Raw genomic sequence first — 14,812 nt, 5'->3', positions numbered from 1 at the left:
TGAACCAGCATATTCTTCTTAATTTTGGCATATTTGCTCTTCTTTTTTCATTTTTATTCTATTCTACTCTCTCTCTCTCTGGTCTTTTCTGTCACTGCTGTAAATTTCCATGATATTAAATTGGAACCTGCCTCCCTACTACTAGATTATGTAGTTTTAACCCAAGTTTTGTCCTTTTTTTTCCCTTCTTAATTGATAGCTTAGCTTGCTTTTGGCTGTCTTTAGTGCTGTAGGCTAGTCCCATACAAGTTTCCCTTTGTAACATATCATGTCTTATAGTTCTTAACTTCCTATTTAAATGCTCATCTGACCTGAAAAGCTTAGGTACTCCAAGTTTCTCTGGGTAGGACAGTATATAGGGCATCTTTGTAGCAATCTAAAAATATTACTTCTCTAAGCTCCTATTCGACGGATGTTCAATAGGATATTAGGATTCGAGGACACTTTGGTGTTTCTTTTCCATTTTATTATCCTTATTATACTAACTATTCTTCTTATGTGGAGGATAGTTTGTCCACTGTTCACTGCTACTTTCTCTTATTTCTACTATCAAGATTTTTATGTCATACTAGTGCCAAAGAAATTGTGAATACTTTGAGTTGTTGCTAAGAACTCTTGAAGCATTAAATGAAAAATGAGAATTTAAAAAGTTCATTGTTTAAGACTTTATCCAGGCTTGTAAAATACCAGATAACACTTTTGCTCCAAAGATTAGATCTTACCAGAGAATACTTTTATGCTCTTGTTCTGGCATTCATGGCAACTAAGTCAATATGGATTATAGACTCATTAACAATCTCAAGCATGTTTCTTGATTATCGGGGTTTTCTTTTCTTTTTAAATTAGAAAATGCGTGTATTCCTCGTCTGAATTTATTATTTGCATATGCCTAATACAATGGTAGGACACGTACTTAAATATATTTTTTTTTTGCCTCCATGTCCTCTATTACTATCTGGATGACTCCTTTTTTGGATGTATCATTGTAGCTAATTGTGTAGTTTGCCCTTTATCATTATATACTTATTCCTTTTTAAAATTTATTGTATGTTAGGCATTCCTGCTATTCCCCCATTTTCCATCAATTTCCCTGACTACCATATTTTCCTTCATGGGTTCATTTATTTTTTTCTTAAACAATGTTCTTTCACGTTCTTAGACTCATGAAGTGGAGAAGAAGAGGTGTAAAATTGAATTTGGTAATACCCTTTCTTGGTCCTCCTCTCAAAAGGGTGTTGGGAAGTAACTGTTTTTACTTGCTCTTGACCCTGATCACTAACATTTGTAATGACTTATATTAACTATTAAGTATATAACCGTAATGTAATACACCATGACCTTTGGTACAAGGAGATGCAGGGGCTTATGATTCAGATCAGCCCTGAGTGGACTCTAAAGGATAACCAATAATAATTAAATTGAGGGAGGGTTTATTAGCCAACATTTCTGCTGATTGAGACCATTTCATAAGACTAACATTAGGAGGAATAAAATCGGTCGTAATCTATACTGAAACAGCATTGAAATGGACAAACTTATCACTACTGCAGAAACTACAGGAGAAAGTGGAGCAGAAATTATCACAGGAAGTAGTAAACCACGCCTACTTATTATACAAGTTTAAGTATTTTCAATATGAATTTAATGTAACAAAATAAACTTGAATATGATAATTAACCCTTGGGTGTGTCATATATGCAGAATTGTCTCACATTTGGTCTCCCAATTGTGTGTGCAGTGATGTTAGTGACTCAGAGGATGATGAATCGTGTGTCTGTTCAATAATGTAGAGATGCTGTCTGAAACGTTTTGCTGGACTATTTGAAGGAGAACTTTTGGGGCCTGTGAAGCCTGAATATGAAGTAATTACAATGATTTTGGGACCAACTCTTCAAAAGCAGCTCCTTGTATTTGCCACTATTTGGATCCAGTTTGACATGATTTGTAAGGTGGTTTTGCGAGTTCTCTGTGCAGATCAAAGCCAACACATTGCTTCCAGAAGTATGATTTGGACAGTGCTGATGGTAGGGCGGCTTCCATGTATGTAAATGAATTTTCATGTTTAGTCATCTGTAGTTCTGTACTGTTTCTTTATTATACACTCAATTGCTTTAATCATGTTGCTAATGGAAGAGGGGATACCTCTGTCTCTTTTTCCTTCCTTTTATCTTCTCAAATATGTGGAATCAATTTTCATGATTCAAGTATTTATTCTCATGTAATTCTGCTGAAAGAAAGGGTTTTCTGGTGGTCTTGTGTTGCTGTAGAATCAGTATGTGTTCTTTTTTTGTATTCAGCTATTCTCTTATTTATCAGCCTATGTTACCTTTTCTAATTGATTCAAATATTGCCTTGCAGAATGTCTTTTATGAAAGCAATGTACCATAATGATGCACTTAGCATCACTTAGCATCTGTTAATTAGGAATATGATGCACTTGTTAGCATCTGTTAAATAAGAATTAGAACAGCTGTCATAACAGCTGGCAGCAAAGTAGTATAAATAAGGCCATTAGGCAGTTAGAGATGTTATGTTAGTTGTAACAAGAATTTTATCTCTCTAATCTCAATTCTCAGTTCCCTTCTCTCTCTTTCTCTCTCTTTCTCCTCTCTTTCACTTCTTCTCCTATCATTGGTATTCAGAGCACTCGATTCACGGTGACCAATGGCGGAAGCGACGAGGTTGCAGAGCTCAATCCGTGAGGCGGAGGAGCGGATTACGGCGACGATCGAGCCGTGCATCAGTAGGCATTTGCGTGAGCTGGAGCAGAGGTTCGAGCTCCAACTGAACGGGTTCCAGGAGGCGATGCGAGGCCTCGGGTTGCAGATGACGGAGATGTCGTCGCGGCGGAGAGGCGCGAACGACGGCGAGCACCGCATGCCGACGCGATTGACGCGATTGGATTTTCCGAAATTCAACCGCGACGAAGCTGAATCGTGGCTTGTGAAGTGCGAACGATTCTTCACGCTTGACAACACGCCGGAAGCAGAGAAGGTAGCGATTGCTAGCATCGCAATGGACGAGAGTTCTTTCCGGTGGTTCCAGACCTTGGAACAGAGCACGACTGGTCCAGTTTCTTGGATGCAGTTCAGCGATGCAGTGAAGGTGCGTTTTGGTACTGAATTCGATTCACCATTAGAGGAACTTAAGCGCCTGGTTCAAACTGGAACTCTAGAAGATTATCAAGAGGCTTTTGATACCTTGGCTGCGCGCACAGATTTGTCAGAACCTCAGAAATTGCAAGTATACTTGGGTGGATTGTGTGCTGAGTTGAGCAATGGTGTGAAGATGTTTGCACCAAGGACGTTGCTTGAAGCTACACGAATCGCGAAATTGCAGGAGAGGAGCATCGAATTGCTCCAGAAACGCACTGTTTCGGGTGTCAGAAGCACCGGCGCATGGTCTGACAAGCGCGGAAACTCTTCATTTGTTGAGAAGAAGTTACCAGAGAAGAAACCAGGGGGTGATTCCAATCAGAAAGGAATTTTAGGAAAACCTAATTACACATTTCAGAGGAAATTATCTCCTAAAGAGATGGAAGAACATAGAGCACAAAATTTGTGCTTCTTCTGCCATGAGAAATTTTCTCCAGGGCATGATTGTCCGCAAAGGAAGAAGCTCCAAGTTTTCTTAATGGAGGTTGAGGAAGGTGAACCAGAAGCTGTTGACTCTGCAAGTTCTGTTGATTCTGAACCAGTTGTTCCTACATTATCCTTGAATGCCATACATGGGGACTCTGTGATGAGGATCGGTCCAGCCCAGACAAAGACCCTTTGCAGGAAATAGGAGGTCCAATGACAAGGTCCAAGACCAAAAGAATGAAGCAAGCTTTGCAAGGACTGATTTTGGAGCTCAAGGGAAAAGAATATCAGAATAAATTAGAAGCAACTCCAAAGTGGGTCAATTTCCTTGAACACAAGAATGATGATGACTTGGACCCAACTTGAAGGCATAATTTCCAAGAACCCAATCTGCATGTTCAAGATGCACTCATGGACATTAATATTTAGTAAATAAGTCCATTTTAGTTATTTTCTTGAATTTTCGTATTTAATATAGGGGTGAATTTTCTGATGACATTTTGTATTCCCCCTAGTTGGTTTTTAATGTCTTTTATGAGCCTTTGACTCATCTTTAGGAACAGTGGGTTTTTACTCAAGTTTCCAATGCTAGTGGAGCTATAAATCTCTAGTGGAGTCTATTAAATGTTAGTGGGAGCATTATTACTTATTGGAAAGAGTAGCATCCCACTTAGCCTATAAATAGGGACTCAATGTATGGAACAAAGCAGTTTTTGAATCTGAATGATATTGAGTTTTCTCATATTGTGAGAGCTTCCCATTTGTTCTTGGGTTAAGAACTAAACTTGATAACTTTGGTTCTACCGGCAGGTCGCGGTTAGCGTCAAGTTCCCTTTTTATCTTTGATAACTTTGGTTCTACCGGCAGGTCGCGGTTAGGGTCAAGTTCCTATCTTTTGTCCCCGGTTTTCAAGACGATCCTTTGTGTTCCCAAATCATATCATTTGGTACCAGAGCTTAGGCTCTTGAAAACCAGGTTTCTTTTCTCCATTTTGTTTTTATTTTTCGTTTTTTTTTGTTGTTCTCATCCTATATAAAAAAAAAAAACAGCCTACTCATATTATCCTTTCCCTTGTCTTCTCATCATCTTTTTTTTGAAGTTTTCGTGTGTTCCTTCATTCTTTTTGTCTTTTGTGATTTGCATTCTGCTGGAAAAAAAAAAGTGCAAAAAAAAAAAGAAAAGAAAAGAAGTGTTCAGGTCCAAAAGCACAAAAAAAAAAGAAAAAAAGAAAGAAGTATTACAAAAAAAAAGGAAAAAAAAAAAGAGTTGTGACCTGAAGAATTTAAGTGTGTTTCTTTCCAGCAATCAAAAAAAAAAAAAAAAAAACCTCAGCCATTGTTCTCGTTTTCTATTTCTCTTAAAAAAAAATTAGTGTGTCCTTCCTAATCTCTCATTTCCTTAAATCGCTGAAGTTAGCATCTTCATACTCTAGCTGTTCCTTGTTGTGTAGAACCATCCTAAAGTTCTTAATTTAAGAGCTCATAAGGTGAAGCTGAGTGGTAAAAGGCAAGAGTTGTGAGATCATTAGAGGAAAAATAAAAAGCGAAAGATTGAGAGAAACACGAGTGATTGAAATATTTTGAGTGTAAACACGTGAGATTGTGTGAGTGAGAATTTTATTACTAACTGTGTTTTTGGCAGCACATAATCATGAGTGGAGACGAAGAAGGAGCATTTGATCTCAAGCTGTTTGTGAAAGCTGTTACAGAACAATTCACAGCCTTAAATAGAAGGTTTGATGATTTAGCATCAAGGTCTAGGTCCCCTCCTAGGCGAAACAATGAAGAGGAAGAAGAGGAGGAGTATTCAGATGGAAGATCTCATGAAAGAAGAAGAAGTGACAATAACTTGAATAGTATCAAAATGACCATCCCTACATTTCAAGGAAAGAATGATCCTGAACTGTACTTGGAGTGGGAGAGAAAGGTGGAGCATGTGTTTGATTGCCATCACTATTCAGAGGAGAAAAAGGTAAAATTGGCAGTTGTTGAATTTTCTGATTATGCTAGTATTTGGTGGGATCAATTTGTGATAAACAGGCGCAGAAATGGAGAGAGACCCATTCGCTCATGGGAAGAAATGAAGGCTGTCATGAGAAGAAGATTTGTCCCCAGCCATTACCATAGAGACTTGCACCGAAAATTGCAAAGTCTGACCCAAGGTTCTATGAGTGTGGAGGATTATTACAAGGAGATGGAGATAGCTATGATGAGAGCCAATATAGAAGAAGACCGTGAAGCCACTATGGCAAGGTTTATTGGAGGTTTAAAGAAGGAGATTGCTGATGTGGTGGAATTACAATATTATGTGGAGATGGAGGATTTGTTGCACAAAGCAGTTCAGGTGGAAAAGCAATTGAAGTCCAAAACCTCCTCCAAATTCTCATCATCCTCAAGCACTTCTTGGAAGTCAAATTGGAAGAATAATAAAGCCATTTCCCATCCTAAAGAAAATGTGAAGGCCAAGTCTACTATGGCATCCTCTAAAGGTAAATCTGAAACTAATTCTTCTTCACGATCACGTGATATAAAATGTTTCAGATGCCAAGGAATTGGGCATATTGCTTCTGAGTGTCCAAACAAAAGAGCAATGATTTTGCTGGATAATGGAGACATAGAGAGTGTGAGCTCAAGTGATGATGAAATGCCTCTGTTAGAAGATTGTAGTGATGTTGAAGTGGCTGAACCCGTGCATGGAAATTTGCTTGTTACTAGGCGTGCTCTTAGCATACAGCCTAAGGAAGATGAAGATGCGGAGCAACGTGATAAAATTTTCCATACTAGGTGCCTCATTAATGAAAAGGTATGTAGCATGGTTATTGACAGTGGAAGTTGTACTAATGTTGCTAGCACCTTGATGGTCGAGAAACTGAACTTGCCAACCAAAAAGCATCCTAATCCATATAGACTTCAGTGGCTCAATGATTGTGGAGACATAAGGGTGACTAAGCAGGTTTTGGTATCATTTTCCATTGGAAAATACAAAGATGAGGTTCTTTGTGATGTTGTGCCTATGCATGTGGGCCACTTGCTTCTTGGGCGGCCATGGCAATCTGATAGAAATGTTGATCATAATGGGTACAAAAATACCTATACCTTTACCATGAACAATCGCACCATTGTGTTGACACCTCTCAAACCTGCTGAAGCATATGCTGATCAAATTAGAATCGCAAAAGAGTGTAAGTTGAGAGAAGAAAAAGTGAGCATTCAAGAAAAAGAGAGAAAAAGTAAGAAAAATGAAAATGAGAAAAAGAAAGAAAAAGAAAAAAATGAGTGCAGTGAAGAGAAAAATAAGAGAGTAAGTGCATTTGCCAAGAAAAGAGATGTTGAGAGTGCATTGTTAGCAAGGGAGAACTTGCTTGTACTCATGTACAAAGATGTTTATTTCACTAACAATCTCAACTCTTCTTTGCCTAGTGCTGTTAATTCATTGTTGCAGGAGTTTGCTGAAATTTTTCCAGAAGATGTACCACAAGGATTGCCTCCTTTAAGAGGTATTGAGCATCAAATTGACTTTATTCCTGGTTCCTCACTTCCAAACAGGCCAGCTTATAGGACGAGTCCCGAGGAAGCAAAGGAAATTCAAAAGCAAGTGGATGAGTTGTTGCAAAAGGGATTTGTGAGGGAGAGCCTCAGTCCTTGTTCTGTTCCCGTGATCTTAGTTCCGAAGAAAGATGGAACATGGCGCATGTGTGTTGATTGCCGAGCCATAAACAAAATCACTGTAAAGTATAGATATCCTATCCCTAGATTAGATGATATGCTTGATGAATTGCATGGTTCTTGTGTGTTTTCTAAAATTGATTTGAAAAGTGGATACCATCAAATTCGCATGAAGGAAGGTGATGAATGGAAAACTGCTTTTAAAACCAAATATGGTTTATATGAGTGGTTAGTGATGCCATTTGGCTTAACTAATGCACCCAGCACATTCATGAGATTAATGAACCATGTTTTGCGTTCTTTCATTGGGAAATTTGTTGTAGTCTACTTTGATGACATTTTAATTTACAGCAAATCCCTAGATGAACATGTTGAACATTTACATGCTGTGTTTGGTGTTTTAAAAGAGAACAAGTTGTATGCCAACCTTCAAAAGTGTTCTTTTGGCATGGAATCTGTTGTATTTTTGGGTTTTGTTGTAAGTTCTAAAGGAGTTTCTGTTGATGAAGAGAAGGTCAAGGCAATTAGAGAATGGCCTACACCTAAGAATGCTAATGAGGTAAGAAGTTTTCATGGTTTAGCAAGTTTTTATCGAAGGTTTGTGAGGAACTTTAGTTCCATTGCTGCACCTTTGAATGAACTTGTTAAAAAGAATGTGACTTTCAAGTGGGATGATGTGCATGAATATGCTTTTAATTCTTTGAAAGATAAGCTGACCAATGCACCTTTGCTTTGTTTGCCTAATTTTGATAAAGCTTTTGAAATTGAATGTGATGCTTCTGGTGTTGGAATAGGTGCTGTTTTGATGCAGGATTCCAAACCGATTGCATATTTTAGTGAGAAGCTTAGTGGAGCAGCGTTGAATTATCCCACATATGACAAGGAGCTTTATGCATTGGTAAGAACTTTGCAAAATTGGCAGCATTATTTGTGGCCAAGAGAGTTTGTCATCCATTCTGACCATCAAAGCTTGAAGTTCCTAAGTTCTCAAGGAAAGCTTCAAAAAAGACATGCCAAGTGGTTGGAGTTCATTGAGATGTTTCCTTACGTGATCAAGTACAAGAATGGTAAGGAAAACATTGTGGCTGATGCCTTGTCTAGAAGGTATGCATTGCTTACTTCATTGCAAACAAAACTACTTGGGTTTGAGCATATCAAGGACTTGTATGCCAATGACTTTGATTTTGCATGGATTACCAAGAACAATAGTAAGTGACAGAGATGTGAAATTCTTAAGTCACTTTTGGAGAACTTTATGGAGTAAGTTAGGAACTAAGCTTCTGTTTTCTACAACTGCACATCCACAAACGGATGGGCAAACTGAGGTTGTGAATAGAACACTTACTACCTTGCTGCGTGCAATCATTCAAAAGAATTTAAAACAGTGGGAAAAATGTTTGCCACATGTTGAGTTTGCATATAATAGAGCTGTGCATTCTACTACTTCTTACTCTCCGTTTGAAGTTGTGTATGGCTTTAACCCTTTGACTCCATTGGATATCTTACCTTTACCTACTAATGAATTTGCTAATTTTGATGGAAACAAAAAGGCAGATTTTGTTAGGGAGTTGCATGCCAAGGTTAGAGCAAACATTGAGAAAAGGAATGAGCAGTATGCAAAGCAAGCTAATAAGGGGCGTATTCGCATTACTTTTGAACCCGGAGATTGGGTTTGGGTTCATATGCGGAAAGAAAGATTTCCAACTCAAAGAAAATCCAAATTGCACCCAAGGGGAGATGGACCTTTCCAAGTATTAGAAAAGATCAATGACAACGCCTACAAGCTGGATTTGCAAAATGAATATGGAACTATAAGTTCTACTTTTAATGTGGCTGATCTATCTTTGTTTGATGTAGGTGATGGGTTTGATTCGAGGACGAATCCTTTCGAAGAGGGAGGGAATGATGAGGATCGGTCCAGCCCAGACAAAGACCCTTTGCAGGAAATAGGAGGTCCAATGACAAGGTCCAAGACCAAAAGAATGAAGCAAGCTTTGCAAGGACTGATTTTGGAGCTCAAGGGAAAAGAATATCAGAATAAATTAGAAGCAACTCCAAAGTGGGTCAATTTCCTTGAACACAAGAATGATGATGACTTGGACCCAACTTGAAGGCATAATTTCCAAGAACCCAATCTGCATGTTCAAGATGCACTCATGGACATTAATATTTAGTAAATAAGTCCATTTTAGTTATTTTCTTGAATTTTCGTATTTAATATAGGGGTGAATTTTCTGATGACATTTTGTATTCCCCCTAGTTGGTTTTTAATGTCTTTTATGAGCCTTTGACTCATCTTTAGGAACAGTGGGTTTTTACTCAAGTTTTCAATGCTAGTGGAGCTATAAATCTCTAGTGGAGTCTATTAAATGTTAGTGGGAGCATTATTACTTATTGGAAAGAGTAGCATCCCACTTAGCCTATAAATAGGGACTCAATGTATGGAACAAAGCAGTTTTTGAATCTGAATGATATTGAGTTTTCTCATATTGTGAGAGCTTCCCATTTGTTCTTGGGTTAAGAACTAAACTTGATAACTTTGGTTCTACCGGCAGGTCGCGGTTAGGGTCAAGTTCCCTTTTTATCTTTGATAACTTTGGTTCTACCGGCAGGTCGCGGTTAGGGTCAAGTTCCTATCTTTTGTCCCCGGTTTTCAAGACGATCCTTTGTGTTCCCAAATCATATCACTCTGAATATCCTTTGATGAGGTTGACTGCATGGATAGGAAAGAAGAGGATTCATGTCCTCATTGATTCTGGAAGCTCACACAACTTCATTGATCAAAAACTGTGCAAGGAAGGCCTGAGCTACCTTAGACCCGTGCATCCTCTACTGAAGCCTTTACAAGTTACTGTAGCAGGTGGTGGAGTCATGCAAGGTACAGGCCTATGTGATGGAATACAGTTGAAGATGCAAGGGTATGATTTCTTCACTAGTGCTATTGCTCTTCCTTTAGGTAGTTTTGATTTGATTTTAGGCTTACAATGGTTAACTCAGTGGGGAACTATATCATGGGATTTCAAAGCCCTTGTTATGGAATTTGATATGGGACACCTTAAGGTGAGATTGCAAGCTGATAAGAGTGGGAAGGATAGAGTAGTTTCAGCTGCTAAACTTAATCAAATTGTAGCTGAGGAAAGCTTTTGTTTTATGCTACAATTGTTTCCATGTTCCCAAGAGAAAGTGTGTTGTGCTCTTGGCTTAGAGGAACCTGAGGATCCTGCAACTAAAGAACATAAAACCACTGTCCTAGAGGAATTTAAGGATGTTTTTGAGGAACCTGAGGATTTGATTTTAGGCTTCCCATGCTTTCAATCAGCTCAAACAAGCCTTAAGTACTGCTCCTGTATTGGCTATTCCAGATATGGCTAAGCCATTTGTAGTGGAGACTGATGCTTCCAGTACAGGAATTGGGGCAGTTCTGATGCAAGACAAGCACCCTATTGCATTTATTAGCAAGGTTCTTTCTCCCAGGAATAGGTTGCTATCAGTTTATGACAGGGAATTACTAGCACTTGTGCATGCAGTGTCTAAATGGCACCAATATCTGTCTCTTCAACCTTTCCTCATCTTAACGGATCAACATAGTTTGAAATTTTTACTGGAACAAAGGTTGTCTACACCTGCACAGTATAAATGGGTTACTAAATTGATGGGTCTATCTTATGAAATTAGGTATAAGCAGGGAAAGGACAATGTTGCTGCGGACTCCTTATCCCGGGCCAATCATGGAGAGTTGCTACACTTGGCAGTCTCTTCCATTTCTTCAGAATTGTGGGATCTAATACAACAAGCCTATGTTGCAGATTCTTCCCTCAAGGATCTTATGCAAGAGGTGAATGCTTCTCCTGACCAGCATCCTCATTACAGGGTGGTGGATGGTTTCCTTTTCCGGAAACACAGATTGGTAGTTCCCAATAATGACCAAGTCAGATTGGTTATTTTGCAATGGTTGCACTCCTCTCATCAAGGGGGGCATTCGGGTATAAGGGCTTCTACTCATAGGATCAAGTCCTTATTTTATTGGAAAGGACTTAGCAAGAGTGTAGCTGAGTTTATTCAAAGGTGTGAGACTTGCTTGAGATGCAAGTATGAACCTCATGCTGTTCCAGGTTTGCTGCAGCCCTTGGCTATACCTGATGGAGTGTGGCAAAGTATTGCCATGGACTTCATTGAAGGGCTACCCAAGTCCCATGGCAAGGACACCATATGGGTGGTTATTGACAGGCTTAGTAAGTATGCTCATTTCATAGCCTTGTCACATCCTTTCTCAGCTTCCACTTTGGCTGAGGTGTTCATCAACAATGTTTACAAACTTCATGGAGCCCCAGCAAATATAGTGAGTGACAGGGATCCCCTCTTTACTAGCAAATTCTGGGCAGCATTTCTGCAACAATTGGGCATTTCTCAGAGCTTGTCTACTGCCTATCATCCTCAATCAGATGGGCAGAGTGAGGTCCTCAATCGTTGCTTGGAACATTACTTGAGGGCCATGACTTGGCAGAGACCAAAGGAGTGGGCTGCTTGGCTGCCTATGGCAGAATGGTGGTATAACACCACTTTTCACTCTGCAATCCAAGCTACCCCTTATGAAGTTGTTTATGGTCAGCCGCCCCCCTTGCATTTACCTTACTGCCCTCAAAGCACTGTGGTGGATGCTGTGGACAGAAGCTTTGTTGCTAGAGAGGAGATGATCAACAAGTTGCAAGGTAACTTGGCTCGAGCTCAAGCTCGCATGAAGACCTTGGCTGATAAACACAGGTCTGATAGAGAATTTCAAGTTGGAGATTGGGTTTTCTTGAAGCTCCAGCCTTATAGGCAATCCTCTCTCACTTCTAGGGCTTCACAAAAGCTGTCCCCTCGTTTCTTTGGCCCATATCAGATACTACATCGTGTAGGCAAGGTTGCTTACACCCTCAATTTACCTGCTACCTCACGCATTCATCCCACTTTTCATGTTTCCCTGCTGAAACCTTGCCCAGATGCTACAGTTTCTCTTTATCCTCTTCCGGAAGATTGGGGCAGCATGGATAATCCTAAGGAACCATTCAAGATTTTGAAGAGGCGCTCTGTGCAGAAACACCATAGAGCTGTTACTGAAGTCTTAGTGCAGTGGAAAGGGGAAAGTGCAGAAGAGGCCACTTGGGAATTGCTATATAAGCTGAAGCAGCAGTTCCCCTTCTTTGATGTTACTGCTTCTCCTTGAGGTCAAGGAGAGTTTTAAGGGGAGGGATATGATGCACTTAGCATCACTTAGCATCTGTTAATTAGGAATATGATGCACTTGTTAGCATCTGTTAAATAAGAATTAGAACAGCTGTCATAACAGCTGGCAGCAAAGTAGTATAAATAAGGCCATTAGGCAGTTAGAGATGTTATGTTAGTTGTAACAAGAATTTTATCTCTCTAATCTCAATTCTCAGTTCCCTTCTCTCTCTTTCTCTCTCTTTCTCCTCTCTTTCACTTCTTCTCCTATCACATAATATGAGCAAGAGCTGTGAATATAAACAGACAAACACACTCTCCATTGATCACAACACAACCTTTAACAAAACAAAACAAATCAAAATACAGTATAAGAATTAGACACACATACTAGATGAAATCATGCCAACTGTCTTTCTGCTTAATGAATAATCTAAACAAGAATCATGCTTTGCTGCATCGTCCTTTAAAATTGGTGTCTGGGAGTGTTGTATTGCTCCTTCATGTGTAATCTTCACCAATTAAAAATTGCTCTGTTAATGGAATTGATATTTTCCAAGTTTCTGAATGACATGGCTGCATCATTGACAATGAATTGTGGCCTTGGGGACATGATTATTAGGAGCAATCAACCAGTTTGAAAGACTAGCATCAACTGCAATTTCCTGCAACAGAGGCTTGGACTGAAGGGCATTTGATTCTAAGCTGCAAGGTGACAAATTCAAGCTTGTCTTTTGCTCTAATGGAACATTCTCCTTGCTCCTGTGCTTACTTGATGCAACTTTTGCCTTGATTGCTTTCCACTGAGTGAGATTCTCCACTGGGATTAGAACAGAATGCGTGTTTATGCTCCGGCCTCGTCCACTTGAATCGGATTTCACATCAGCACCATTTGGAGCAAGTGGCCTCTGATTCTGTTCACTGTTCTTGTCATATACTTCAGCCTCATCATTTTCTAAACTTTGCTCACTCCAACTATCATCAAATTCATCATCATCAGAGAGATCGATGTCAGATTCCTCATATGTAATTTCATCCTCCTCCTCATCATAGTTATCCCTGCAGTTGTAGTATCTGTAATTGGAAGGGTATCTCATTCCCAAATCTGCAGATTCTTCTCCCAAGATGGAAGAAGTTGAGCTCTTTCCTTCTGATTCTGCTTTAGTGTTCTTATTTTCTTCTTCTTCTTCATTATTCAATACCTGATAAGCAGTGGGATCTGGCTCATATATCTGTACATTCAAATTGAAGGTAACTTTCTTCTTCTTCTTGCTTTTGACACCATTCTGCTCCTTTCTCTTATCTCTGTCCCTAACCAATAACATAAATAATCTACCATATCCACTCATGAAATATTAAGGGAAAATGAAGAGATAAATAAATGCTAACCTGACACCAGAATATGGAATAATGGATTTTTCTGTTGTGGCAAGAACTTCATAGTTTCCATATTTCTGCAAGATAACACAACTCTTTCGAACTTAAAACAGATATTCCATTAAATTTGAACATGCTTCTTCTTAGATCATACAAATAATGAAAGAGTGATGCATGGTGTGATGAAAAGGTTGAAGATTAAAGATGGGTTTTGTTGTGCTTGCTTACTTGGTGTCCTCCAGCTAGGACATTGTAGAGGGTCTTTCTACGCTTTCTCTTGTTGGATAAACCAAAGCATGCCAGGAAACAACCCATCTCAAGGGCCCTCTACTGGGAAGAGAAGAAGAAGAAGAGTGTGAGGAATGTTGTTGATATATATGGTGTCATATAATAATAATGAAAGCAACTAGATCAGAATCTGACATACATGCCATGCCACCCAGAGAGAGAGAACATGTGACAAGTTTAAAAGCCGTTTGGCTCCAACGAATTTCGAAAATGCTAACGTTAGGCTTTTAATGATGATTGTGGGCTCGAGAGTTCTTTAACAAAAAGAAAAATAAGGTAGGGACAAAGACAATAGTTTTTCTATAATTTTTTTTTTTTGTTCTTTTCTCTTGTGTTAACAAAGTTATCCACCAATACACACGTCGCTAAGGACATACTACTTTCCTTCAAAATGTTGTGTTTATTAAAAATCTTGTGTTTAATTCCCGCAATTGATATGAGGATTGTGTTGAGGGGGCGATCTTTAAATACCTATGTTTAAGCAACCAAAGTTATATAGAGGCATGCTTTAGTCCGTAGTGATGATCGAAGCTGAATCCACTTGAATTTTTTTTCATCGAAAAAATAAATGATATTTTCCTACAAGCCGGTAGTTGTGATACGAGATCACCAATCTTTTTTACAATGACTAGTGCAAGTTTTAAATAAATTTACCAAACTAGTGCAACTTTTGATTTAATTACAAGAATAGTGTAA

The 14,812-nt window shown here is 39.0% G+C and overlaps 1 protein-coding gene across 2 annotated transcripts; it reads right to left on the bottom strand.

The window, feature by feature from the left end:
* Window positions 1-12,744: 12,744 nt before the first annotated feature.
* LOC130717631 (uncharacterized) lies at window positions 12,745-14,337 on the bottom strand. 2 transcript variants are annotated; one of them, XM_057567943.1, is made up of 4 exons: window positions 14,256-14,337; window positions 14,057-14,158; window positions 13,841-13,905; window positions 12,745-13,762 (listed from the first exon to the last, which is right to left on the bottom strand). In XM_057567943.1, exons 2-4 carry the CDS (start codon window positions 14,141-14,143, stop codon window positions 13,033-13,035), a joined length of 882 nt encoding a protein of 293 aa, XP_057423926.1. In that variant the 5' UTR covers window positions 14,144-14,158; window positions 14,256-14,337; the 3' UTR covers window positions 12,745-13,032. The 2 variants fall into 2 exon arrangements, with proteins under 2 accessions (XP_057423926.1, XP_057423927.1); XM_057567944.1 differs by lacking the exon at window positions 14,256-14,337 and having other exon boundaries at window positions 12,745-13,756; window positions 14,057-14,249.
* Between the last annotated feature and the right edge of the window lie 475 nt (window positions 14,338-14,812).

This window comes from Lotus japonicus, chromosome 5 (genome assembly GCF_012489685.1).
Source record: "Lotus japonicus ecotype B-129 chromosome 5, LjGifu_v1.2".
NCBI classification, from domain to species: Eukaryota; Viridiplantae; Streptophyta; class Magnoliopsida; order Fabales; family Fabaceae; genus Lotus; species Lotus japonicus.
This window is presented reverse-complemented; position numbering and strand designations above follow the sequence as displayed.